Source organism: Conger conger, chromosome 3 (genome assembly GCF_963514075.1).
Source record: "Conger conger chromosome 3, fConCon1.1, whole genome shotgun sequence".
Taxonomy (NCBI): Eukaryota; Metazoa; Chordata; class Actinopteri; order Anguilliformes; family Congridae; genus Conger; species Conger conger.
In genome coordinates, this window is record NC_083762.1 from 31368519 (window position 1) to 31394224 (window position 25706).

Genomic DNA, 25706 nt, shown 5'->3' on the forward strand with positions numbered 1-25706 from the left:
AAAATTACCAGAAAGAACGACCTCAACACAAAATTAAGCCTTTTGGAAAACTGTGCTTTGGACTGATGGAAACCAAAATTGAACTTTTTGGCCACCACCAAAGAAAGTATGTTTGGAGTGTCGGGGAAAATTCCCCTTGATTTAGGAGAGACTTCTTGCAAGCAACCTTTCCTGTTTAAAAGAACCCAGTTCTTTCACAGCAAGGAGAGTTTCAATAATACAAGCTTTATTAACCCTATAACAAAGCACGGAGAATGCCTCACACCAATGTGAGAAAACACTCTGGATTTTAGCAGACAGGGTGTCTATTCTTATGCCATTACACATCCTAAGTTATCACATGAATACATTACTGTGAAAGCCAATCATCTTCAGACAGTGTCTCAGTATTTTTCCCACGCGTTGTACTCCTAGGCCCACATCTGCTCCTTAAGTCATATAACATTTGTGTTGCAATTAGCCCACTGCTACAGTATCTTCAAGGTTATATTTATCATCCGTGGTTCCTCCTTAGTCTAGGTAAGGAGGAACCGACCTCGGGTGCGATTCCTCCTCATTATTTTTTATCATAACAAGCACATGAGCGCACCCAACAATGGAAGCGTGTTCTGCTTTATCCCCTGCACATATGCCCATATGACGTAAGCTGTGGCAGAGCACTCACCCCTCCCTTACATTTTTGCTGGTTATCTGTCACAAGCACAATATTCTTTTAAGCAGTTTTCTAACTATATGCATTGTACATATCTGGATACATATATCCTAGGTTACATTGTACTACATTATATTTTTCTCCCACAGGAGAAAAAGGGGTGAAGCCTTTGTAGAGGGGAACACCTTGCCAACTGTGAAGCATGGAGGTGGATTCATTATGCTTTGGGGTTGTGTGGCAGCTGGGGCACAATAAGTGTTGTGTGAGTGGAAGGAAGAATGGATTCCACCAAATATCAATATATTTTAGAGGCTAATGTTCAAAGGTCAAGTTGAAGTTGAAGAGAGGTTGGGTATTCCAGCAAGACAATGATCCAAAGTTTTGGAATGGCCAATACTTCAATTAATATTTAATATTAATATTTTTGAAAATCTGTGGAGAGATCTCAAACATGCCGTGCATGCAAGAAGGCCGAAGAATGTTTGTGAGCTATAGGTATTCTGTGAGGAAGAATAGACAATAGAAAGATTATTTGCTGACTACAGGAAGCATTTACAAGCTGTTATAGTTACAAAGTACTGACTAAGTTTCTGTTTCTGTTTTTGTAATATTTAGTGCAATTGTGACTCTTGGAAAATATACCCCCAAGGGTTACCTTTTAAAAGAGACCAGGTTTATGCCTGTGTAAGAATAGTAATTTTCAAGCTGCAACATTGTGAGATTTATTAGTTGTGACTGGAACAATTAAACATATATAATCTGATTGTTTTACCATATAAATTACCTTGTGAGACTATATTAGAGTGAGACTAGGTTTGCAATAATGAGCTGATACCAGTGAAGTAGTTGCTGGCACATGGCATTTAAGGGACGCTGAGAGTATGAGGAAGAATGGGATAAACTGCCCAAATTCAGGTGTGCAAAACTTGTAGAGATGTACCCAAGAGGACTCTAAGCTGTAATTGCTGCCAAAGGGGCTTCTACAAAGTACTGAATTAAAGGTCTGAGTATTTATATAAAAGAGATATTTAATTTTAGTTTTTTAAGAAATTTCTAAAGCCATGTTGTCACTTTGTCATTATAGGTTATAGTGTGCAGATCGATGGGCAAAAATTGCACTTTTATCCACTTAAAATTAAATCGAAAACCCAATAAAGTGTGCAAAAATGTGAGTGACTTTCCGAAGCAACTGCAAGACGGACATCTGAGGCTAGTGGGCCAGGGATATGAGATTAATTCCCAGCAGGGATCGTTGTACACAAACCCTCATCTATGAATGACAGCCAGAAGAAGGACAAAACCAGCAGGGGTTTCAGCAGCATTTAATCACACCAGACGCAAGATCTTAATGTCAAGTCCACCTCCGTAATGCTGAATCATTGCAGCTGTGGCCGCTATTCAGAAAGCTGTGAAATCATATACATTATGTAGAGAACGTGGAAATACTTCCTGTGGTTTGATACCAATTATTTTGATAAATGATAGTGTCTGAATTCCAGAGGTTTGTATTCGGTACTTATTAACCTTACAAAGGCAACAAGCAGAGTGAGTATAACATTTTGCTTTTCTAATTGGAAAAATTTAAATTTCAACTGTTAACCCCAAGACATTGTTCTATTAGTGTGATAATTTATTAATTTATTATTTTCATTTATTGTCTATTGTATGGGTTTGGGCAGCTTTGTTTAGCTATCCATCCTTACATATGCTTTTAGTGAAATTTTCACTGAGTTCATAGCATGGTATCCAAGTGTTTTGAGATTTAATATTATTAGTGGTTATTATGTTCATGTAATAATTGATATTATTGTGTTATTATGATTATGATGTACATGCTCCTTGATCCTAAAAGGTATTTAGTGTCCTTGCTACATGTAGCTCAGCTCAAGCTAAAGAAAAAAAAGAAATAACTTGCATTGCTCCACTCTTCTGAACATGTAAGGAAAGTACATAAGACTACACTCAGTGATCACTTTATTAGGTAGACCTGTACACCAGCTTGTTAATGCAAATAAGTGACTTTGACCGTGGAATGATTGTTGGTGCCAGACAGGGTGGTTTGAGTATTTCAGCAACTGCTGATCTCCTGGGATTTTCATGTAAAACAGTCTCAAGATTTTGCAGAGAATGGTGTGAAAAACATCTGGTGAGCAGCAGTTCTACGGGTAGAATGAGAGAGGTCAGAGGAAAAGGGCCAGACTGGTCGAAGCTGACAGGAAGGTGATAGATAACCATATGCATTACAACAGTGGTATGCAGAAGAGCATTTCTGAATATACAACAACCTATAGGCTACAGCGGCAGAAGACTAATAAGTCTAAAGTATAATAAATACTTCATAAAGTGCTCACTGAGTGTATTTCATTTTACATTTTGTTTACATTTTTGTCATTTAGCAGATGCTTTTAATCCAAACCGATTTACAAGTGCATAGGTTCTCCCACAAGTTTTATCATCACATTAGTTTGATATCTCAGTTTTATAAAGCAGCATTAGAATATGGCACTAATAATTGCACAAGTAAGCATCTGCCTGTATTGAACTAGCCCAATATGGATTTAAGTAGTATATTCAAACAGGAAAACAGCAAATAGCTAATTATAAAAAAATAAAGCATATGATGACTTACTTGTATACAGTACATACTCATAATAGAATTGAATTTTTAAAGGATAACACTGGTCATTTTCTTTTTTTCACTATTGTCAATGTATCCTAGAAGACCAAAACCAATAACAATATCCTTGACTAAATCTTGCCTAAGTCAAGTAATGTGATGAGACATTATTTGAGCTTCCATGTGTTTTAGAGGCAAACTTTGTCAGGAAAATGACAGCTACCATCTTATGCTTCCCCGTCTGGAATTTGGTAAACTTCAGTATGAAAACAGACAAAACTGGTTCCATGGCTGTGTTTCAGGTTTTGTGAAAATTCTGCTGTTCCTCTGAGATCTGCCGCAGTACACTACCACGGCTCATTCACTCTCAATCTTGGCATGCGTGCAAGAAAACAAGGGCTGCAATGATTAGCATTAGCAAGACTAAACAGTGGCCAGGCATGCGGAATCTCCTACTGTTCCTGACATTGGGTAAATAACTATATAGGGGCATGTAATCAAATTCTACGACACAACTGGGCTGGTGCTGAGGTGTGCAATTTTTAAAACTGATTTGGAAGCCTTTCAAATTGATCTGTGACATCAGGAGGAAATGGACAACATCAGCATTTGAAGAATTACTCCTCCCTCAAAAAGCTCCAAATGTACCTACAGTTCTGAGGATATAAAGCATTAAGTCTTGTCATCCGTCTCTTTACTTGGGTTGTTGGAAGGGACAAAGATGTATGTGTTTTATACAGCTGGTAGCACCCATCACTGCAATGTTCCTTACACTGTTCAGTAAGTTGCTCAGTCCTGCATTGGCAGCAAAAACAAGAAGGGTACTTAGTTATTTTTTTTTTTTTAATTGAACTGTAGCAGGCTCTGTAGTCCAATAGAGATCAAATGTACTTTCTATATCAGAGTGCTTGCGATGCTGTTTTCGTAGCTGTATGTTACAATGAAGCAGCGATGAAAATATCTCACTGCTGCATAAAAACTAGCGGCTGTGCTGTACCATTGCAGATAGAAAGAAAGTGTGATATTTTCTGTAGGTATACATCTTGATAGTAAACTGATAGCTGCATTTATCAATGCAGGACAGGCTTATGTGCCCTATGTTGACATTGTGCATATGAAATGAAATGGCCTTAACAACACTGTAGCAAATGCCAGCATTTCCAACCTATGTTTTATATTTTATATGCATCAAAATAAACTTATATTTACACTGGTGAGCCTCACCACATACCTATTCAAGAGACTCTCTCTACCCCTTAAAAGCCTTATTAGCATGAAGCAGTACTCTGGTTTTGTATGTTGCCTTGTGCAGATATGTTTTCAGTTAGTTTTGCATGATTTTCTTAACTGACACAGCGTCTGAACAATGTTGAAGGAACAGTTCATTTGAATTTGTATGGTATTCTATGGTATACTGTTTACTGTCAGCGTCTATTCTGGTCAGTTTACAGTAAATATAAGGAAAATGCAACATGTTGGTTACTATAACAATGAATAGGACATTGAGGAAACACCTCTCAAGCTGTAATGAGATTTCTGTCATTTTCATTTGTTTTTAAAGATTATATTCTATTTTCCCTGTTTAGGGAAAATGGGGCAAGATAGTTCTGTTGTGATGTATCTGCTGTTGGGTTACACTTAATGGATTTTATGTTTATCTGCAAACTGAGCAGGCCGCCCATTATTCCACTTTTCCATGACTGCTTGCCAAAGAATTTAATTAAACACAAAATGTTACGCAAAAAAGTTATATGCAAAATATATTTCTACCTTCCACCACAAAATAATATCAACAAATAGTGGCTTTTACTATGCTTGCAAACCACATCTGCTTTTTCCATTTATCTTCCCATTTACCTTGACTTTTCCCATAACTGTCATGCTAGAGACAAACATGCATTTTGATCAGACTACTTGGCTGCATAAAGTGCAAAAGGATATATTATTGTGTAAAATAATAGTCATTATGTAGAATTGTAACACCACTTTGCTGGATACATCAATAATGATGATGATGATTTGTGGATATTACTTCCTGTTAATATCCAGAGGGAGCTTGGAAGTATAGGCAAAAATTATCCACCAATCATTAATTGGTTGTCATAAATTTGTACCATAATTGGTGAAGCTCATCTATTTTTGTCAGCTACATTTAATCTGTAAGTAGTTGGACGGTGGTACAATTTCTGAAATCCAACAGATTGTATTTGAAATGGAACAATTGATGTAACATTAGAGTGTAGACTCTAATTTGAGGGCATTTATTTCCATATTGGGTGATGCGTGTAGGACCTCCCTTTTTATACATTGTCTCCCCGTTTTAGGGGACCAAAAGTACTTGGACGGGTGGCTTCTCAGCCATTTCTGATTAGTTGGATTGGAGAGAATAAGATCATAACTAATGTTAAGATCATGTTAAGTTTTACATAAAACACTGAGCTGTTGGGGTTGGGGTTTTTCAATAGCAAATTCTCTGGACTTTTGGGTATCAAGCCCAATATTCAAATGCATAAAAAATATGCACTTAGTAAATTATGGCATAGATAAGTGCTAAACTAGCATTTGTACAGTATTGTTTTGGTTGTCACATTTACAGTTTGTATTGGAGGTATTTATGCAGTTAGGTGTCTTCTAAATTAATTGTGCCCATTTTCAAATATTTCACAGTGCGAGATCTCCATTACTGAAAAATAGCTAATGCAACAGACTAAGACAATGAACTTCAACGTCAAAATCATCACTGGTCTATCTTTCTTACATACTACTTACTTATCAGGTCCAGTTGATTTTTTAGTTGCTTTGGGAAAATGACAGCCTATCTAGGAATTGGATTTATTTATGTAAGTATTTATTTGCAATCCTTCATGTAACCAGGGGAGATCCATTAACAATATGTTTTGCAAGGATGCCCTGGGAGAAATGCCAGTTTCTGTTCTGTCAAACAATTTCTGTTCGTTTGGATCTGCACTAAGCAAGTTCCTAAGTACACCTACATAATAAGAAACAGTTGAGAAAATGACTTTCGGCCCCCTAAAATGGGATATAAAAGGGGCTATAATTTGTACACGGATCACCAAATATGGATGTAAATACCCTCAAATTAAAGGTGAGAGTCACCACTTTAATCTCATAACCGCATCATTGTTCCATTTCAAATCCAATGTGCTGGAGTACAGAGCCAAAATAATAGAAATTGTACCATTGTCCAAATGACTTTCAGTCATTTCTTACTGTTTCGCATTAGATATTGGTAAATTTTTATGAATTATGTTTATAAAAAAATAAACACCCAGCCTTATGCAATCATTAATTAATATTTAATATGCCTATTAATATTCTGTTTGATGATTATTTGGAGTTGAATACTGTGATTTTTGTTGCACAGATTATTTCAGAGCATCTTCGGAGCCAATACATTACATTAATTACATTATTGGCATTTTGGCAGACGTACAGTTGATTAGACTAAGCAGGAGACAATCCACCCCAATGCAGGGTTAAGGGCCTTGCTCAAGGGCCCAACGGCTGTGCGGATCTTATTGTGGCTACACTGGGATTAGAACCACCGACCTTGCATGTCCCAGTCATTTACCTTAACCACTACGCTACAGGCTGCCCGTGATACCTGTCTCTGACAGGTATCTGTCTAGAGGTGGAGAAATTTCACACACAAATTGACCCTTGTTAAATGTGCAGACTTTAGTCAATTCAACGGAATACATAATCAGCCACACGTATAATATCTCCACCCTTTATTTGTGCGATCCACCCTTAAGGTAAGGAGAGAATGCACCTTGCGATGACTCGCCCAAATGGCACGCATACTTAAGTTTCAGACTCGAGCGCCATTTTTATACATGAGACGCATGTTTCCTGAATGCGTCATATGTGCACCTGAAAATCTTTGCAAAAGACCAAGACCAAGACCAAGACCAAGCTGTATTTTCATACATTCTGCTGTTAAATCCTCTTATTCCGCAAACTGTGTCAATTTTGTTTGCTGCATGATGAGAGGGATTAAATGATGAAGTGGGAGGCTTTGGTTGGAACTGCTGTCACTTCATTTCCAGCAAAAATAAATGATCGGAGGCGCCATTCTTTAACAGTGTGTTATGTTAATATACTTTGAGGTTCAAACTAAACTCCTACCCAGGTGGTAATGGAAGTGTGCAAGTGTCTGCCACACAAAGGTGACCACCAAGGCAGGTTTCACTATATTTGGATAGAACTGACACCATTTAACGGATGTGACCTACACGCTACATCTCCCTTAACAAAGGGATACGACCTGCGGGTTACATGACCCTTGAAACGCATTGTGATTCCTAGGCCTTACTATGGGTTTTCTATTGGGTGCCTTAGTCCATAATGGATGAAGACCTGCAATTTAAAAACCGATACTAGTAACTTAAGAGTATGATCCACAATACGACTATGAAGGCAGCATACCCTTAATACTGCGATTGACTGGAGACAAAAACCAGGCAGATCTAGGATAACTCTTTTTATGTATGCGTTTATGTATATACCAGAAACCATTATCACACCAGGATAGGAAGCTTAACAAACAGGGGAGACTGTTTTTCCAAGTATTGGAACAGAGAGTATTTATGTAAATGAAAGTAAATAACACTTAATAGCTTAGTAACGTATCTCTTGCTTACAATACCTGCATCAAGCCTGCAACCCATTAACATCACCAAACTGTTGCATTCTTCATTTTGTGAAGCTTTTACTGCAGCCTCTTTCAGTTGTTGTTTTTCTTTTGGGCCTGTGGCCAGTCTAAAACCTTCCTCTTTTTCCTCCCTAATGAAGTCCTTGTGTTGGCAGTGTTGAAGTTCCTTCTAATTAGTTTGGACATAGTTCTTCATAAGTTTGGCAGACAAATGTTTCTGAACTTCTGAATTCATTCTGCTGCTACCATCACAAGTTACATCACCAAGATTAGTGGGCCCACTCCAGAAGCAGCCATGCAAGCCCAAGCCATGACAGTTCTTCCACTGTGCGTCACAGATGAGCTTGTATGTTTGGATCATGAGCAAATCCCTTCTTTATCCACACTTTGGCCTTTCCATCACTTTTGTAGAGGTTAATCTTGGTCTCATCAGTCCATAAAACTTTTTTGACTCATCACTGTAATCTTGCCTTCCAATTCTTGCTACTAATGAGTGGTTTGCATCCTGTGGTATAGCCTCTATATTGCTCCTCTCTGAGTCTTCTTCGAACAGTTGATTGAGATACCTTCACCCCTGCCCTGTGGAGAATGTTTGTGATGTCACTGACTGATGTTTTTGGTTTTTCTTCACAGCTCTCACATTGTTTCTGTCATCAACTGCTGTTGTTTTCCTTGGTCGACCTGTTCTATGCCTGTTCCCCAGTATGCCAGTGGTTTCTTTCTTGTTCAGGACATTCCAGGTTGTTGTACTAGCTATCCCAAATAATTTACCCCTACTCATCTCATGTACATCTTTTGACCTCAAACTCAATTGTCTTCAGTGTATAGCAAAAACAATGGAATTGGCCATGCTGTTCTTCCAATATTGACTGTATAAGACTGTATATTTATTCTGGCTTCGTGTTCTTAAATGCGGCATACAACAGTGCTTCTTATCCCCTACACTGGACCATGGACTCTCTACAGCAGCTGTAGACCTTCTCCAAAATAGCAGATTAAATACATGACTGGGTTGATTTAACACATTGGCATTAAATTCTGAAAAGCATCTACCCTCATGCATACTTTCCCTAGTCATTGAATGGCAAAAAGTGAAGAATAAGTGCTGTCAGATGCCTGTAATTTAGTGTGGTTGGGTATAGTGCATGTTGTTCATTTTATAAAGCTGGCATTGATTAATTACACCGAAAAATGTATTTATGCATTGATGCAATACAACCCATATGGTCCAGGCAGAATGCATGGCAAATGCAAGAAACCATGACTCAAGGTTGTTACTGAGAATTGAGTATTTCTCTCCCCTCCAAAAGAGATGTGCCAGACTCAACATGAGGTAGTTGAAGGACACTGCCTCATGTTAATATGGATTTCATTTATTTGCACATGACAGTCGTGGATTTATTTTACGCCTGGCCTTGAAATTTGCACCTTTTCAATTTCAATTTCAAAGTCAAAAATTGAAAACACACAAAGTAGTCATACTGTCTCTATTGTGGGTGTAAAATCAGTTTGATGTCTTACAAATGGGCAGATTACTAACTAAATGCAGTTTCATATGTGTCATGGAATAATTTTTGAAATTGATTAATTATATCTTCGTTTGTGATATCTACTGTATGAACGTGCACACATTTCAGCCTAAAACTAGGCTGGAATGAAGCATAACCATTTTTGGTTTATTAAACTGCGGCTCAGGAATTTGGCTTATGACGCTTTACAATAAAACAGTGAACAACTTTCATGATTCTGGACTGTGTTAGAGTGTACAGCAATACCAGTTTATGGCCTGCTTCCACCCACTTCAGAATTTTTGAAGATGCAAAGTATTAGGTTAGTTAGGGTAAAGCCACACATCTGACGAGAAGCAGTCCCCCCGCAATCATTTTCAATTTTTCATGTCCGCAAGGCATTTTCAAATAAGTGACTGGAAGGGTGGGGAACATGGCGCAATAACCATTAAATAAGATTAAGAATCTGATGAGTGAATTGTAAAATGACCTTAAGCCTACAAGGTTAGAGATGACATTCACAAGAAATTTAATGGAGTAGCATCTTCTAAGTAGCATTGACACTCTTGCACAGATTATGTTACATACACATGAACATGTCCTCTGGGAGACATGTTTTGAAGAAACGCTGGTACTGGCATAGGACTCAGTGTCAGATCATCGTATACATCAGTACAATAAAAGTCATTGCATTAGCAGGAAGTGGCACTCCAAACCGTAATATTTACGGCTTGTGTCCAGTCTCCTGACGTCTGTGCTCCCTTCGATTTCAGCCACAAGATGAAGTCCCCGGGCTGGCCAACCCCTTCAGGGACCTGGAGTGCTTCTCAGGCACCCTCGTACGGATGGGACATGGGCTCCAATAGAGAGGGGAGGGACCTATTCATCAAGTAAGTGCACAGCTGCAGTAATCCTACAGATGTTCAGAGTATCCTGCAGTGTGTATTTATTCTAGACCTTTCACTGCTCCCACTGTCTTCTACTGTGTACTTATACTGCTGATTGCCTTACTTTAAGCATCTCAAGACAGCCACATCCCCTACCAGTACACCCACATACAGGAACACACATGCATGCAGACACACGCACATGAATGCACACACACACACACACACACACACACACATACACATGCACGCATGCACACACACAAGCGCATGTACACACACATACATACACATAATAACCCATTCGACAGGGGCATCCACAGAATAACCCACACATACTGTACACACACCAAATGTAATCCACACAATAGCAGACACACATACCCAATTTCCAACACCATAACACACACACACACACACACACACACACATATGCAAGCGTGCATGCACAACACACACACACAGACATACGCAGGCACGCACGCACACACACACACACACAATAGTGCACACTTGCCAAGCTCTGTTCTGGAGAGTATAAAATTGCAGAGCAGCAGCTTTGCTGTCACCAGCAGAGAAAGCCCTTTCAACTAAATCACACCATAGAGAGAAAATCTCAGCGCAATATGCTGTGAGGCGTAACTCATTTCTAAGGAAGGGGACAAAAACAGGTAAGAAATTACATTTTTAAGATTCCGTCATGTTAATTAAATGTGAGTGCTTAAGAGGACTGCTTTGTTACAAGTGAGCTCTCAGTCTAAAGGCTGCTTCTGCTGTAATTGTGGCTGCTACAGCGGAGGGAAATCTTGTTTCAGTGTTTTGTGTGTGAGTGCGTAAATATACATACTCTGATTAAAAAAATATTAGTAGGTACAGAAAAGGTTTTTTTCTGCGGTAGAATTGTCCAAATAATAAATAGCAACAATACCAGTACTTTGGTAGTACACTTTGTCCTATATATTTTTTGTTTTGTTTATATGTGGCAAGTGTGGTAAATGTCAATTGTGGAAGGGTGTGCAGGTGTTTAATAGGACATGCCAGAAGCTGCAGGATAGCAATCAAAGCCATTCAAATCTGGCAATAAGCAACACTCTTGCCTGTCATCCCTTGACTTCTTATGCACATTAAACAGTTTCCTGTAATGACATTTGCAATAATATTCGGTCTCATACTTCCTGTTTATACGTGTAACACAAAGCTCTAGTATCGATTCCAAAGAATGTGATGTAAGCCATCCCTTCTTATCACACACCAGTTCACAAGTCAGCCTTTGATGGATATCAGCCAGAGGAAGACATTGTATGCGCATCTTAAAAGGTGGGCTTGTATCTACGGACTTGTATCTTTAACAGCAGAGGCTGCTGGTGCACAATTTTGGCCAACTGAAGGCGTCCAAGCCCTGGTGCATGATGCATGGGCCAGTCGTGACTGTGGGTCACTGCTTTAACAGGATGAAGCTCCCTGTTTGGATATATTTTCTTTTTGGTGGAGCAGCTTTTGAAGGAAATAATTGAGCAGAACTGTTGATATTCATTCCATGCATATTTATGGTACATGTAGATCATCCATTAGGCAAATGTTGTATGGATCAGGACATGCATGCATTTCAGGATATTGACATCTCAGCAGAGGTCTAGTTCAAGAGTTAAAGTAATGACGTAAAGGTCCTGACTTTGTCTTAATACAGGAGGGAAATGTTGGCAAGACAACAGCCACTGAATTTCAAGTCCTATTGGCAGTTTCTTTTCCATGTATGCATGTTTGGCACAATTTGGGGTGACATTGGCTCTGGAGCTAAGAGCAGTCATCTGGCAGTCGGAGAGTTGGCAGTTAGATCCTGCCCTGGGTGTACCGAAATATCCCTGAGCAAGACAACTAACCCCCAATTGCTCCTACTGAGCTGGTTGGTGCCTTGCATGGCAGCCAATCCCCATTGGTGTGTGAGTGTGTGTATGAATGGGTGAATGAGAAGCATCAATTGTTCAGCACTTTGGATAAATGTGCTATATAAATGCAGCCCATTTGCCATGTGTTCTAGTTACTTGTTACTTTCATCTATCACATTATTGATTGGATCATTGGACAGATTGCAATCTCTCTGACAACTGTTACTGACAGAATTAATCAACACAGGAAGCTTAGATATATAGATGTATTGTAACTCAAAAGCAGGTTTGGAAATACTGAATTTATTTTGAAGCCAGGACATTGTCTGAGCCCAAAAGGATACAAAGTGCTACTGAAACATTTCCAAATGAATTGCTAATCACTTAACTTCATATTCTGTCGTATCACGGGAGTGGTTAACCTTGGGCATGGAACTCAATGGGAGATCATTGTGTGAACTTCAATGTATGGTTTAAAGGACTGGCCATTGATCGATATCCTCACATTGGTGTGCTGCATTATAGTGTGTAGGACAAACAAAGTCCTTCCACATATAGCAGGGCCGTTGGTTGTGTAGGATTCATTTGAGCCTGAATTACACTGAGAGAGGGTTGCTGCTCCAGATTGTCCAAGGTAGAAAAAGAGTGAGTGCTGTGAAATTTAGTTCAAATAAGTAGGATACAGAAGGCAGTCTGTCTTCATAAGGTAAAAAGTGATGGGGAAGAATTTGAAAATAAAGTACTATGGGGCACTATGGTTGTAATGGGACAGGTGAGACAAATGGCTCTAAAAGTCAGCAGAGGGTTTGGCCTCACCAACAACACCTGCTGAGTTTAATCTGCCAGGTAATAGGAGACACAGGAGGGAGCATTACCTGGTAAGCAACAATTGACCAAAAAATACATTTCTTTGAGTCCTTTTCCATAAGGTTGTGAAAATGGACCAAAACGTGTCATGTCCTTGACTGGCCAAGTCATCCACCTGACATCAACCCAATTGAGCATGTATTTCACTTTGAAGACCAGACTGAAGGCAAATCTGAAGCTGAAGAGGGCTGCAGTACCGGTCAACTTCAGGCAGTCATTGGTTGCAAATAATTTGCCACAAAATATTGAATTGATGATTTTATTTCAGTTTGTGTTCATTTATCCAATTACTTTTGGCCCCCTAAAATGTGGGGGTCTATGTTTAAAAAGGGCTGTAATTCCTACACGGTTCACCCAATAACCTGCACTATAACTACGTTGAATTGTTTTATTTGCTGGAGTACAGAGGAAAAAACTACAAAAAATGTGTCCACGTGAAACTGAATCATTGAATGATTGGCAGGTATTTCAGTCAACAGGGATACAGCTACAACAATAGTGACTCAAACCTTGCTATGGACAGCCACACACATTTATTAGATTATGATTAAGCAGAAATTGCAGAAACAGTTCAGAATTCACCTAACACTTTATCACATTTTAAATAATTATCTGAATTATTCCAGCTTGGCAATAGCATACCCAATAGCACCAATGTGGTTTGATAACAGTGACAGTAAAAGTGTCAGTGGCTGTGGGAAATTACTTCAAATTGGGAAGCCATTAACAGCTAATGGTGATGATTAGTAAGTATACGATGCAAGACTGTCATCACATTGGGAGGGGGGCCATCTATAGCAGGTGGCCTTCACTGGAGATGAGACGGTTCACTTCCTGGACACAGAGAGCCATATGCTTTTTCATTGCGTGCAATCTGCTGTGGCGTTGTCATGTAGCGACCAAAACCAAAAAACAGAGACAATATGCCCAGCATTCTTAAGAGGACTTAAATAAAATGTGCTGGAATTACATTCCATGCGTCTCAAATTCCACAACATCTTTTGCCACATCCTGAGAATTCAATACCACCACTAAACCTGGAGGGAAAAAAAACACCTAAGGGGGACTGCTTTTGTAGCCTAGCTAAGCCTATGGGTTTGTAAAAAAAAAACATCTTAATATGAATTCAGTTTTTGCCTCCCCTCCACACTGTTTTACTCGACTGTCTGTTATCAAACAGGCCTGCCTCTTGGCTTACTGTGAGAATGTCTACCCAGGGTACCAGCACATTGCACTCCTTAGCAGGGTCTTGAAAGATTAATTGTGGCTTTTCATTGTGAGGTGGAACATGTGTCAGGAATGATGGTGAATTGCACACTGTCTCCATGGGCCCACTGCTTTAATTAGCGAGCAGTGTGGGCAACGAGGAGATCTGCCTTTGAAAGGAGAAAGGAAAGGAGGAGGGAAAATGCCACAGAAAGAAAACCCCTGTGGATGTACAGTACTTCTGAGGAGACAAATTATTTTCTCAACCTTCTATGCGAGTGTGAGAGCATGTTAATAGAAGTACAATGAGAGAGAGCATGCAAGGCCTTGCAAGACACAGGCTCTTGCTATTATTTAAAATGGAGGAACTGACATGATAAAAGGTTACATTTCTTGAAGAAAATCCAAGGCTCAATTTCTCCCCACAGATGCAAACCCGACTAAGGATCTCCAAGTTAATCATGCATCGTTATCCACTGTTAGAGGTTTATGTTGCTTCTGTGTTTCGCTTTGTTAATAACAGGAGAGTAATCTTTTTGTGTAAGCTCATTTTGTCCTTCTCCATTTAAAGTAGAAATTATTGTAATCAGTCTGAATGACATTTTCCTGTTCTGTTAGAGTCATGTTTCTGAGAGCCAAGGGGGAATTGTGACTTTTTCATTGATCAATTTCACCATTTAATTTGCTTTTATAATGACATTTTCACTACATTTATTCACTGTGGAAATTAACTTCATAATGGTTATGTTATGTTACAATGTGCATGTATAATAATCTGTTTGTATGAAATGCTTGACTTCAGATAATAACGCCATTAGATTAGGCGGCCCTTGGGCATTTGTCTACCCTGCCCTATGGCCAGTCTGCCACTGGCTCTCCACATTCATTACTTGGGTTGTCATTTCAGTAAGGTGTAGATCATGAAGAGAGAGTAGATCATAAAGTGTAAATCAGTGGTGCTAAGCCATTTTCCTGGAGATCTACCATCCTGTAAGTTTTCATTTCAACCCTAATTTGGCATACCAGTTTCTACTGGTTCGCAAGGAGATCTCGAGCTGTTAAATGAGGTATGCTTTGTTAGGGTAGGATTGAAAACCTACAGGAGAGTAGATCTCCAGGACCAGGGTTGGGCACCCCTGGTGTAAATGGTCTAGGCATAATATGGAGGATCACCAGGTGCATATACACTCAGTGATCACTATACTTTGTTATATGTCGCTCTGGATAAGAGCGTCTGCCAAATGCCAATAATGTAATGTAATGTAATTTCGTAGACCTGTACACCAGCTTGTTAAAGCAAATATTTTATCAGCCAATCATGTGGCAGCAACTAAATGCATAAAAACATTCAGATATGGTCAAGCGATTCAGCTGTTTCAGACCAAATGTCTGAGAATGGGGAAGAAATGTGATCTACGTGACTTTGACTGTGGAATGATTGTTGGTGCCAGACAGGGTGGATTGCGTATCTTAGAAACTGCTGATCTCCTGGGATTTTCATGCACAAAAGTCTCTAGAGTTTGCAAAGAATGGTGTGAAGAACAAAAAAAGAACTGGCATAAATGTGTTGTCAAGAGATGTCAGAGGAAAAAGGGCCAGACTGGTCAAAGCTGACAGAAAGGTGACAGTAACGCAAATAACCAGGCATTACAACACTGGTATGCAGAAGAGCATCTCTGAACACAGAACGCATCACACCTCAAAGTAGAGGCTACAGCAGCAGAAGACTTAATGGTTAAATAAATACCTAATAAAGTATTTGAGCATGTGTGTGTGTTTGTGTGCGCTTGTGCTCTTGCTTGCTTGTGTCTGTGGCCTGTGTAATTTTTCACCTGATTGGTTTTCCATTTATCACTCAGGGCAGAGACATTGAGTGAACTGAAGTCTCCTGTGTGTTTCTTCCACAGTCACGTACCGAAGAGCAGCTCCCTTGAGGAGGTCCGGTTAGATGGGAGCCACTTCATACCCCCAGCTCCCCGCAAGGTGGAGATGAGGCGGGACCCTGTTCTGGGGTTTGGCTTTGTAGCTGGAAGCGAGAAACCAGTGGTGGTTCGCTCTGTCACACCAGGTAACCATGGTCTTTTATGTCCTAACCCCAGGGTAAGTGGTGTATATTTCAAAGCTACATTTTTCATCTATGCTGGCAAAGGACCACTGAAGTGAATGGAGGTGTTGTGTGGACTGGAGAATACTGTGTAATAGCAACAAATCTATAGTTTTCTTTATATTTTGAAGACAAACACAATATTTACAATTGTTTACCGATTTCAGGTGTGACATAAATGAGGGCAAAAAGAATAAAATAATATAAAAATAATATTTCAATGATAAGCTTTGATAAATGACATTAATAAAATGTCATTTTTATCAGGTCCGTAGAACAAGCGATCCTGATGCGAGACCAATGCATGGAGTTTATAATAAAAGTCTTTATTATCAAGATGCAGGTCAGACAGGCGGGAGTCAATAGCCAGCAAATAGATACAGCAGGGATCAGGCAGAACGTCCAGGCAACGGTTCAGAATTCCAGGTATATCAGGGATAATCCAAAAATGTAATCATGGTCACAGGCAAAGGGTTGTTAACAAGCAGGCTAAGCAGACAAAAACAGAATCCAGAAACAAAAGTCAGTATACAAAAACAGGTTGATACACTGCGGGTCAAAAGCAAACGGACGGGAAAATCTAAACGCGGAAGTCGGGGATGAAACAGGTCGTAACAGAAGTCTATCAGAAAACGCTGGAAGGTATGGACAAGACACAAAACAATCTGGTGGGGAACTGAACAAACAAAGGGGTTTAAATAACAATTTAATGGAAATGGCAATTTGTTATGCCATCTTGTGACAGCTGCTATGCCATTTGCATTACAATGTTATATTAGGGGTTCAAGTAAAGTTTTACCATCATGTCCATCAAGTTTTTAGACACTACAGACCTAGAGAGTTGGAATGAATATCAGAAACCTTTGTAACCTTTCTAGTGGGCAGCATTGGCATGGATTTACAATAAACACAGAAGGCTCATATTTTGAAGACTCCAATTAGAATATGTTCCTCCGTCATTAAAGGAGTCCACATTTATAAAACCACTAAGACCAGGGCGAGGAAGGCCCAGGAAAGCTGCGGGGTCTGCTGGTTTTCATTGTTACTCAGCACTTAATTGAATTGTTCAATTAAAAGCAGCTGATTACACAGTTGACTCAACTCATCTTGTTTCATTGGCTCTGATTGGTATATGATTGTAAGGTGAAAACAAAAACCATCAGACCCTGTGGCTCTCCTTTTTTTAAGGACACAATTCTGAGTAACAGAAAGAGAAATAGTTGATTTATCCATCTAGTTGTTTTGGGTCACTGAAATGTCTGCCATGTTTCCTTCGCTTGCCTCTGCTCTGTAGAAAGAGATGGCTTCTGTGACAACTGCATTATCACAGGCAAACAGTACTCCCTGAGAGCAGGGACTGAAAATCCATGCATATTAAAAAAAAAATTGTGAAATATTTCCTGTCTTGGAGGTTCTTGGACAGTGTACAGAGTTGAATGGTGAGAATCAGAACCATAATGACAGAGATCAACGGACAATCAATGGTCCTGTTATAGAACATATTACTGATGGATCAGTTATTTTTGACGAGAAAAAGTCAGCTTCTAAACAGAAAATACTCTACATAAATTAACTGAATCGATTAGTGATTGTGTTACTGTATGTATGGAGTGGAAATATTCACTATTCATAATTCCAGCAAAAGATCAGTCGAATCTGCAAAAATATGTCATGGCAAACAAGCAAATATTATTTGGTTTTCAAATCACTGTGCAGGCGGTGCTTGAAGCGAATCTACTCTTTAGTACTGTGAAAACAAAGAGGTATAGTAAGCTGTACAGCCATTATGTTTTTGAAGCTTTTGAGTTACAGTTGACCTTATTTGCTTTATTGATGCCAGTGAGAAGGGGCATTTGACACTCTGGTTTGTGTGTGTCCCTCAGGGGGTCCTTCAGAGGCCAAGCTCATCCCGGGGGACCAGATCGTCATGATAAACGAGGAGGTTGTCAGCACAGCAGCCAGGGAGCGAGTCATCGACCTCGTCAGGTAACGTGGTAGAGTCATGGTCAAGATGAGCTCCAGTTATAGTATACCAGCTCAGCTGTTAGTGACAGGACTGGGCAGTGTTTACCTCTCTGGACATTTGTGGAACATGTCCTGGTAAAGCCGTCTTTTCAGATAGGCGAGATGTGATGAGACAGACCTGATTCACTCCCATCTACGGGCCTGTGACATCGATATATAGATAGTTAAAATGGAGAGGAGAATATTTGCTGCATTCTGTTGCCTCAAAGCAGCTTCCATGTACTGTACACACACACACACACACACACACACATACACACAGATAGGTACTTACATACGGTACGCAAGCTTAAATTGTTTGGCATTAATTTTATACAGCCGTTATTCCATTGACAAGCCCTCTTACCAAACCCCAGCAAAGCCCTTGAATGTCAGTGATTTGTATTTGATGCGATGTTCCAGATTACCCTCAAAAAATGCAAAACACTTCAAATTTCACACAATGGGTATCATAACCTAGCAAGACAGCACCCAGAGATGACACTTAAAACCCACAAATTATCACATATTTCAAAATCAGAGCAGCACAACTATTTGAATAAACATTAAATAGATATGAGGATGGATTTCTGAACATGCAATTCTGTGCAATCTTTTGATTCAATAGGTTACAATAGGACATAAATAAAAGTTTTTTCTTTCCATACCAAGCTTTTTTTCACAAGTTTCATTGTATAGAAAACATAGTTTTTACTTTTCACAACACAACCTGTTTTAACCTTTCTATAAAATGTAATAAAGCATTAGAATAAAATGAAATGAACATTGATTCCTTATAAATGTCAACAGAAATGTGCAATGAATTATTCACTTCTGTTCAGATGACATTTTAAGACATATTAAAAAGCAGCAAGACCTGAAGAAGGGGCATAGCAGTAATATGATTTATTTTCCTGGACTTTGTGTCATTCTTGCTATTTGAGATTAGCTTGTCCATGAAATATCACATTTTAGGTATGAATTTATATAATCAACAAGACAAACACTGATATAACTGGTTTGAGAACACCAGGAGCCCTGCTCATCTTGTAAAAGCTGAGCGTTTTGTACCGTCCGAGTACCGGAGTGCTCATGAATTTCTATTGATTGCATGCCCAAATGTGGGTCACTGAGTACACATTGTTTTTGATCTGTATGTATGAGTGAAGGTATAGTGTGTGCATTTGTGCATGCATCTGTATATGCATATGTATATATACATCTGAAGTGATGACTGTATGACAGCAGCTCTTGTTACAGTGCAATAATTAACTGTAATTCAACAGCAAATGTATAAGGGTACATCTTCCAAGTCATTGTGTGGAAGTTTGTCAGTAACAGTGTGATTTTACAGCATGCATAGTCCCCAAGTTACCCACGTTGTACAGCGCTGAGCCAAGTGGCATATGGCCACAAATGCTGAAAGGAAGCCAGCTAAGCCTCAGAACTAGAATACCATGGTCACACTGTTCAAGAAAGAAAGACTGTACCCCAACAGGGACTACATTTTCTTTCTGCTAGCTTGTAGCTCTTCAAATGGATGACAATTCCTTTGCATGAAAATGTCTGTATGACAGTAATAATAGTAATAATAACAATAATTCCTCACATGTATGGTATATAATGTTTTTTCTTGAAACTCAAAGAGTAATGAGGAGGGAAACTCACCTCAGCCATCACCAATGTGTAGCATTGGGTGATGCATGATAGCCATTTTGTTCCTGAATACTCACTACACATTAGCTGAGATGGAAAGGTAAAGAATAGTTTTTTTTGCCAGTTAAACAGGGGAATAATTATAATTATGGGAGGTTGTGAAAGCCAGGTTGCGAATTTGGACACTGGGGAACACCCTGTATAAAGATTCGATTTTACATTATTGTATCTGTGGCCATCAAGACCAGTGTCAGTTTACAAAGAAGTGAGATATGTAATGTCTGCTGTAACTGCATAATGCTTCTGCTGTATGTAGTGGATGCTCATATGTCAGATTTAACCTTGAATAAAATGTGTTTGTTATTTCTCCTCTTAGAAGCTGCAAGGAATCAATTGTGTTGACAGTTATTCAACCTTACCCAGTAAGTGCTCCTACCGTTGAGGAATTTATTCAAACCAGCTTCTTTGATCTTGCAGAAAGAATCCAAGGCAGCACAGTATCAATATCTGATTGATTGCAGAAATTGCCGACCACATTATGTGTGTTTTAATCTGTGTTTTAAGTGTCGTGCCGTAGTGTACACTTGTCTCCATTGCCAACCATACTCCCTGATGATTTCTGGGCTGTTTCATTGAAACAGCCTTTTTTCTCAGAAAGCATGTTGATCCAAATGGTGTCCAATGCCACCAAGTGCACTGCCACCTTCATGGAAAGAATGAATTGCTCTAACATGGCACTGGCTTAGTACCACAGCTCCAAGCTGGGAATACTGCAGAGCACAAGGAATGGGCAAACATACACTAAAATGTACACTGGAGGCTTAGGCTCCTTTACACATGGCACAAGGTATAAACCGATAGAGAAGTATTATGACAGCCAATATGAAATGCATATAAATGCATTTTTCAAATGAATGTATTGCATTTCAAATGCTGACCACCACTGGCGGAGGAGGATAGGTCAAGACAGACAACTGTAACTGACATTAATCAGCATGAAATTAATTTAATGAGGGTATAAATGTCTTATGATGAAGATTAAATGCTGAAGTGGTTTATTGAATTTGGCTCAGTGAAACATCTGTCATGTTTATATGTATTACTCAGTCCAAGGTAGGCTCCATCATTAGGTTCTACATAACACTATAATGTATGTAAGGGACCGTTGTCTATGTCATGATATGGATTACCATATGGGATATTGGCCTGCTCTTGTTGTTTGGTTTGTGCTGCTTTGTACCCCAATTCCTGAAATGATACATTAATGTTAATATACTTTCCTCATCAGGAGAGTGAGGAGTGTCTGATTTGCTCTGCTCCTGAGGTAATTCAGAGAAATAAAAACAGTTTGGAAAATATAAGATCTGCTTGATGCCACAAGAAACTGGAGAAAGAGCTTGGGCCTCTTTAATACACTCTCTAATTGTTCCCATTTATCAGACAAAGCAGTGCTGACCCAGTCTGATAGTCGATAACAGGAGCCGTGGGAGTGTACTCCTCCACATGCGCATATAGAATTCTAATCACATTAATAAAAGAGGATATTGTGCGTAATGTGTTGTAATAATAAACCTGAACCTAATGTTGCTTGGAAGCAACACCCACACACAAAATCCTGTATGCTATATTTTGGACTTGTAGATTCATCCTTACAGCAGAAGGTATCAAACTGTGGGCAAATGGATATCCAGATAACAACTCTGATTTACTGAATTACCACTCCTGTTATTATGATTATATTTCTTATTTAGATTTCTATAAAATGTGATATTACAGAGCACAGTTACAGTTGGCTGCAGAATTATTGTCACCCTCAATAAAAATAGAGACAAACGGCTGCAAATAATAAACAACAGGGATAATGATCTATATTTTATGTTTAAACATATTGGAAAACTATATACTTTTATTTCAATGCATTTACTCTGATGTTTCAATGCTTTTTTTATTTAGCAATCTCATTTTATTCGGAAAACCACAGGTGCCAAAATTATTGGTAACAATTATTGTACATATAATCAAACAAATTTAAATTGCCAATACAATTTTACTTAATTTAGTTAATTAAGTAAGCCTAAAGGAAATATATATTGTGTCTTTCAATCACTTCCTGTTTCACTAGAGTATAAAAGTGAGGTGACAAGCATGAAAAAGCCCTTTGTCAAACTCCAAAGAACTGAAGACAAGTCAGGTAATGGGTACACAAAAATACATAAATGATTAAACATACCACTTAGCACTGTAAGGGCAATAATAGAGGGCAGAAAACATATGGAATGCTTGCATACTAGCCAGGAAGAGGACGCAAGTGCATATTATCCCCTCAGACGGTGAGGAAGATAGTGAGGCAGGCCATAAGTAACCCAAGGATCACAGTTCAGTAATTGCAGAAATTGCAATGTTGTGTCTTGGGGTCCTAAAATAGCACCTCCATATGAAACTTTGGAAGGGTGGCATGAAGACAGCCTTTACTGAGCACAATAAACAAAACCAAGCATCTTCAGTTTGTCAAATGTCATTGGAATTATGAGGCTTGGTCATAGGTAGATTGTCCAGCAGGACGAAAATCCCTTCATATCTGTTCTCTAACTATATCACAAAGTATATGGCTGTCATCTTCACCAGGGGTGTTTGCACAAAGTATTAAGCCAGGGGTGCCAATAATTGTAGAACCTGTTTTTTGGAGAAATTATTTATTGAATAATTTATTGGAAAAAAGTAAGACTTTGTTTGATTCCATTGAATCATTATTGATCATGTATGTCAATAACTATTATTTTTTAGTTTACAGCATTTGTGCATATTTATCAAGGGTGCCCACCATATTCACATTCCCAGCTTTCGTCAAAAGATGTGAGCGCGCTACTTTGGGTTGACTGGGACCTGGAAAGTTTATGGTTCAAGCCCTGGTGTAGCCACGCTAAGATCTGCACAGCTGTTGGGCCCTTAAGCAAGGCTTTTAGCCCCACATTGCTCCAGGGGGGATTGCCCCCTGCTTAGTCGAATCAACTGCAAGTCACTTTGGATAAAAATGTCAGCTAAAATAACTGTAATGTAATGTCATGTCATAGAAGTGTCTTAACAGAATAGCTGAATTGGCCATTATGAAAGGATAAAGCAGCAGGAGCTCTGTACAGATGGTTATTATATCATAGCATGTGTAAGGGGTGGGAGAGCAGAGTGGTAGTGTTCTTTCCACATGCCACATAAATGTTAAATAAATGTTAAATATCATGGGAGTTGCAGCGAAGTGGAACAGACTTGCAGTAAGGGGCCCTCAATGTCGATCACACAATGTTCTGTGGCCACAGTAGGCTGCTACTTCCTGTCACATGTCATTGCTTAAAGCTCATACATTTTTATGCTATACTGAGCCATGACACATCTACCCCTAAGGCCTGTGAGGAGGGATGTAGATGAGGGGGTTTGTGTCACTGAAGAGAACAGAGGAAATGCTCTTGGCTTTCCTGACAGGTCAGACCATCTGCAAATGTGGTTCTCTCTCTGTCTTCTTTTCAGTCTCCTAAATCTGCCTTCATCAGCGCTGCAAAAAAGGCCAAGTTAAAGTCAAACCCAGTCAAGGTGCGCTTCGCTGAAGAGGTCATTATAAACGGTCAGGTTCCGGTAAGTAGTCAATCATGCTGTGCCTCATAGTAACTTGGATGGAATTGTGATACAGTGCCATGAAAAAGTATTTGTCCCTTCCTCATTTCCTCTTTTATTGCAAATTGGTCATAGTGAATGGTTTCAGATATTCAAAATGTAATATTGGGCAAAAGGAACCTGTGTAAACATGTTTGGGACCTGATATGAGCAGTTAATGCTGGAAAACATTTTGTTTGAATTAAATCTGTTCTGCAAAGAAGAGTCAGCTAAAATTCCTCCACAGTGATGTCATTACCCAGAAGTCGCACCGGCCCATATTCAATATGGTCACAGGATATACTGTTTGAAAGCGTTAAAACTCATGGTTCTATCTGTATAAACTATTTTACAAAACCTTTGCTTTAGTAACAAAGCTAATTTTGTCAAATGTGGGGTGGCAAAACAAGCATGGGACCTCATTGTCTCTGACCAGTATCTGTAAAGAAATCACATCAGCTCCCTCTCCTTATACAAGCAACAACAGTAACTTCTGCTCAGCAACTGGCTAGGAATATAGTAATGACTGAGCAGCATTGTAGCTAATGAAATTACATTTCCAACAGTGTATAATTTATTGACATATGAAGCAACACAGGTTATTTTACCTGTGTAAACAAACAAAAGCTTTTCAGGATGTACGCTGAGACTGCTACAGATCGGCAAAAACAGTCCTTGAGACTTTATGCCCAAAATGGTTGATATTTTCCAAAAAAAATGTATTTGGAGTGAGAACATTTTTTTCAGGGGAATTTTGGTACAGGATAATGTAATATGCAATATATCCTATTTTACACCTTTTAATACTCATAGTATCATTTATTTACCATGTGTTCTTTTGGAGTCAAATGGCCTTTTTGGAACCCTGCCGAGACATACCAGACATGAGCCAAAACATTATGACCACCTGCCTAATATTCTGTTGGTCTTCCGCGTCCCACCAAAATGGCTCTGGCCCACAGGCATGGACTCAAGACCTCTGAAGGTGCCCTGTGACTCCAAGCAGCCAGCAGGTGTTGTTCCAGCACATCCCATAGATGCTTGATCGGATTGAGATTTGATTGGATTTGGAGGCCAGGGTAACACCTTGAACTCTTCATCCGTTTGTTCCACAAACCATTCCCAAACAATTTGTGCACTGAAGTAGGGTGCATTATCCTGCTGAAAGAGGCCGCTGCGATCTGGGAACACCGTTGCCATGAAGGGGTGTACCTGGTCAGCAACAATGTTTATGGAGGTGTCACGTGTCATATGAATGCCCGGACCCAGAGATTCTCAGCAGAACATTGCTCAGAGCATCTCACTCCCTCCACCGGCTTGTCTTCTTCCTACAGTGCATCTTGGTGCAATCTCTTCCACCGCTAAATGGTGAACACATACCTGGCCGTCCACATGATTTAAAAGAAAACAGGACTCATCGGATCAGATGACATTCTTCCAGTGGTCCAAGGTCAATTTCTGATGCTCACGTTCTTTCAATGGTCGACAGGGGTTAGCATGGGCTATGCAGCACGCAGGGTGCGATGCATTGTGTGTGTGACACATTGCCCCGGTCACCATCATTAAAATGTTGTGTGACCACAATAGCCCTTCTGTTGGTTCGGACCAGACGGGATAGCTTTCGTTGCCCTTGTGCATTAATGAGCCTTGGGCGCCCAACACCCTGTTGGTGGTTTGTCCCTCCTCTCTCAGTAGGTACGCACCACTGCTGACCGGGAGCACCCTACAAGCCAGACGTCTGGCCATAACGATTTGGCCTTGTCAAAGTCACCTGCTAATTCACCTGGTCTTTACACCTGCTAATTTCTCCTGCATCCAACTTGTCGACTACAAGAGCCAACTGTTTGCTGACCTTCTAATATATCCCAGACCTTGACATGCGCCATTAATCAAGATAATCAACGTTATTTGCTTTTTCTATGAGTGGTCATAATGCTTTGGCTCATTGATGTAGATTAGAAGAAGCGATACAGAATGCTGATTTCTGGTGATATTGTCATAA

General features: G+C 39.5%; 1 protein-coding gene across 2 annotated transcripts in view; it reads left to right on the forward strand.

Moving 5' to 3' along the window:
• The window catches only part of LOC133124225 (FERM and PDZ domain-containing protein 4-like), a 60391-nt gene that overhangs the window by 18563 nt on the left and 16122 nt on the right, over positions 1–25706 (forward strand). For both annotated transcript variants that reach the window (XM_061235223.1, XM_061235224.1), the window contains exons 2-6: positions 10226–10342; positions 16206–16366; positions 18286–18388; positions 20439–20484; positions 23582–23686. In XM_061235223.1, the coding sequence (XP_061091207.1) occupies positions 10226–10342; positions 16206–16366; positions 18286–18388; positions 20439–20484; positions 23582–23686 (532 nt within the window). The remainder of the gene's footprint in view (positions 1–10225; positions 10343–16205; positions 16367–18285; positions 18389–20438; positions 20485–23581; positions 23687–25706) is intronic.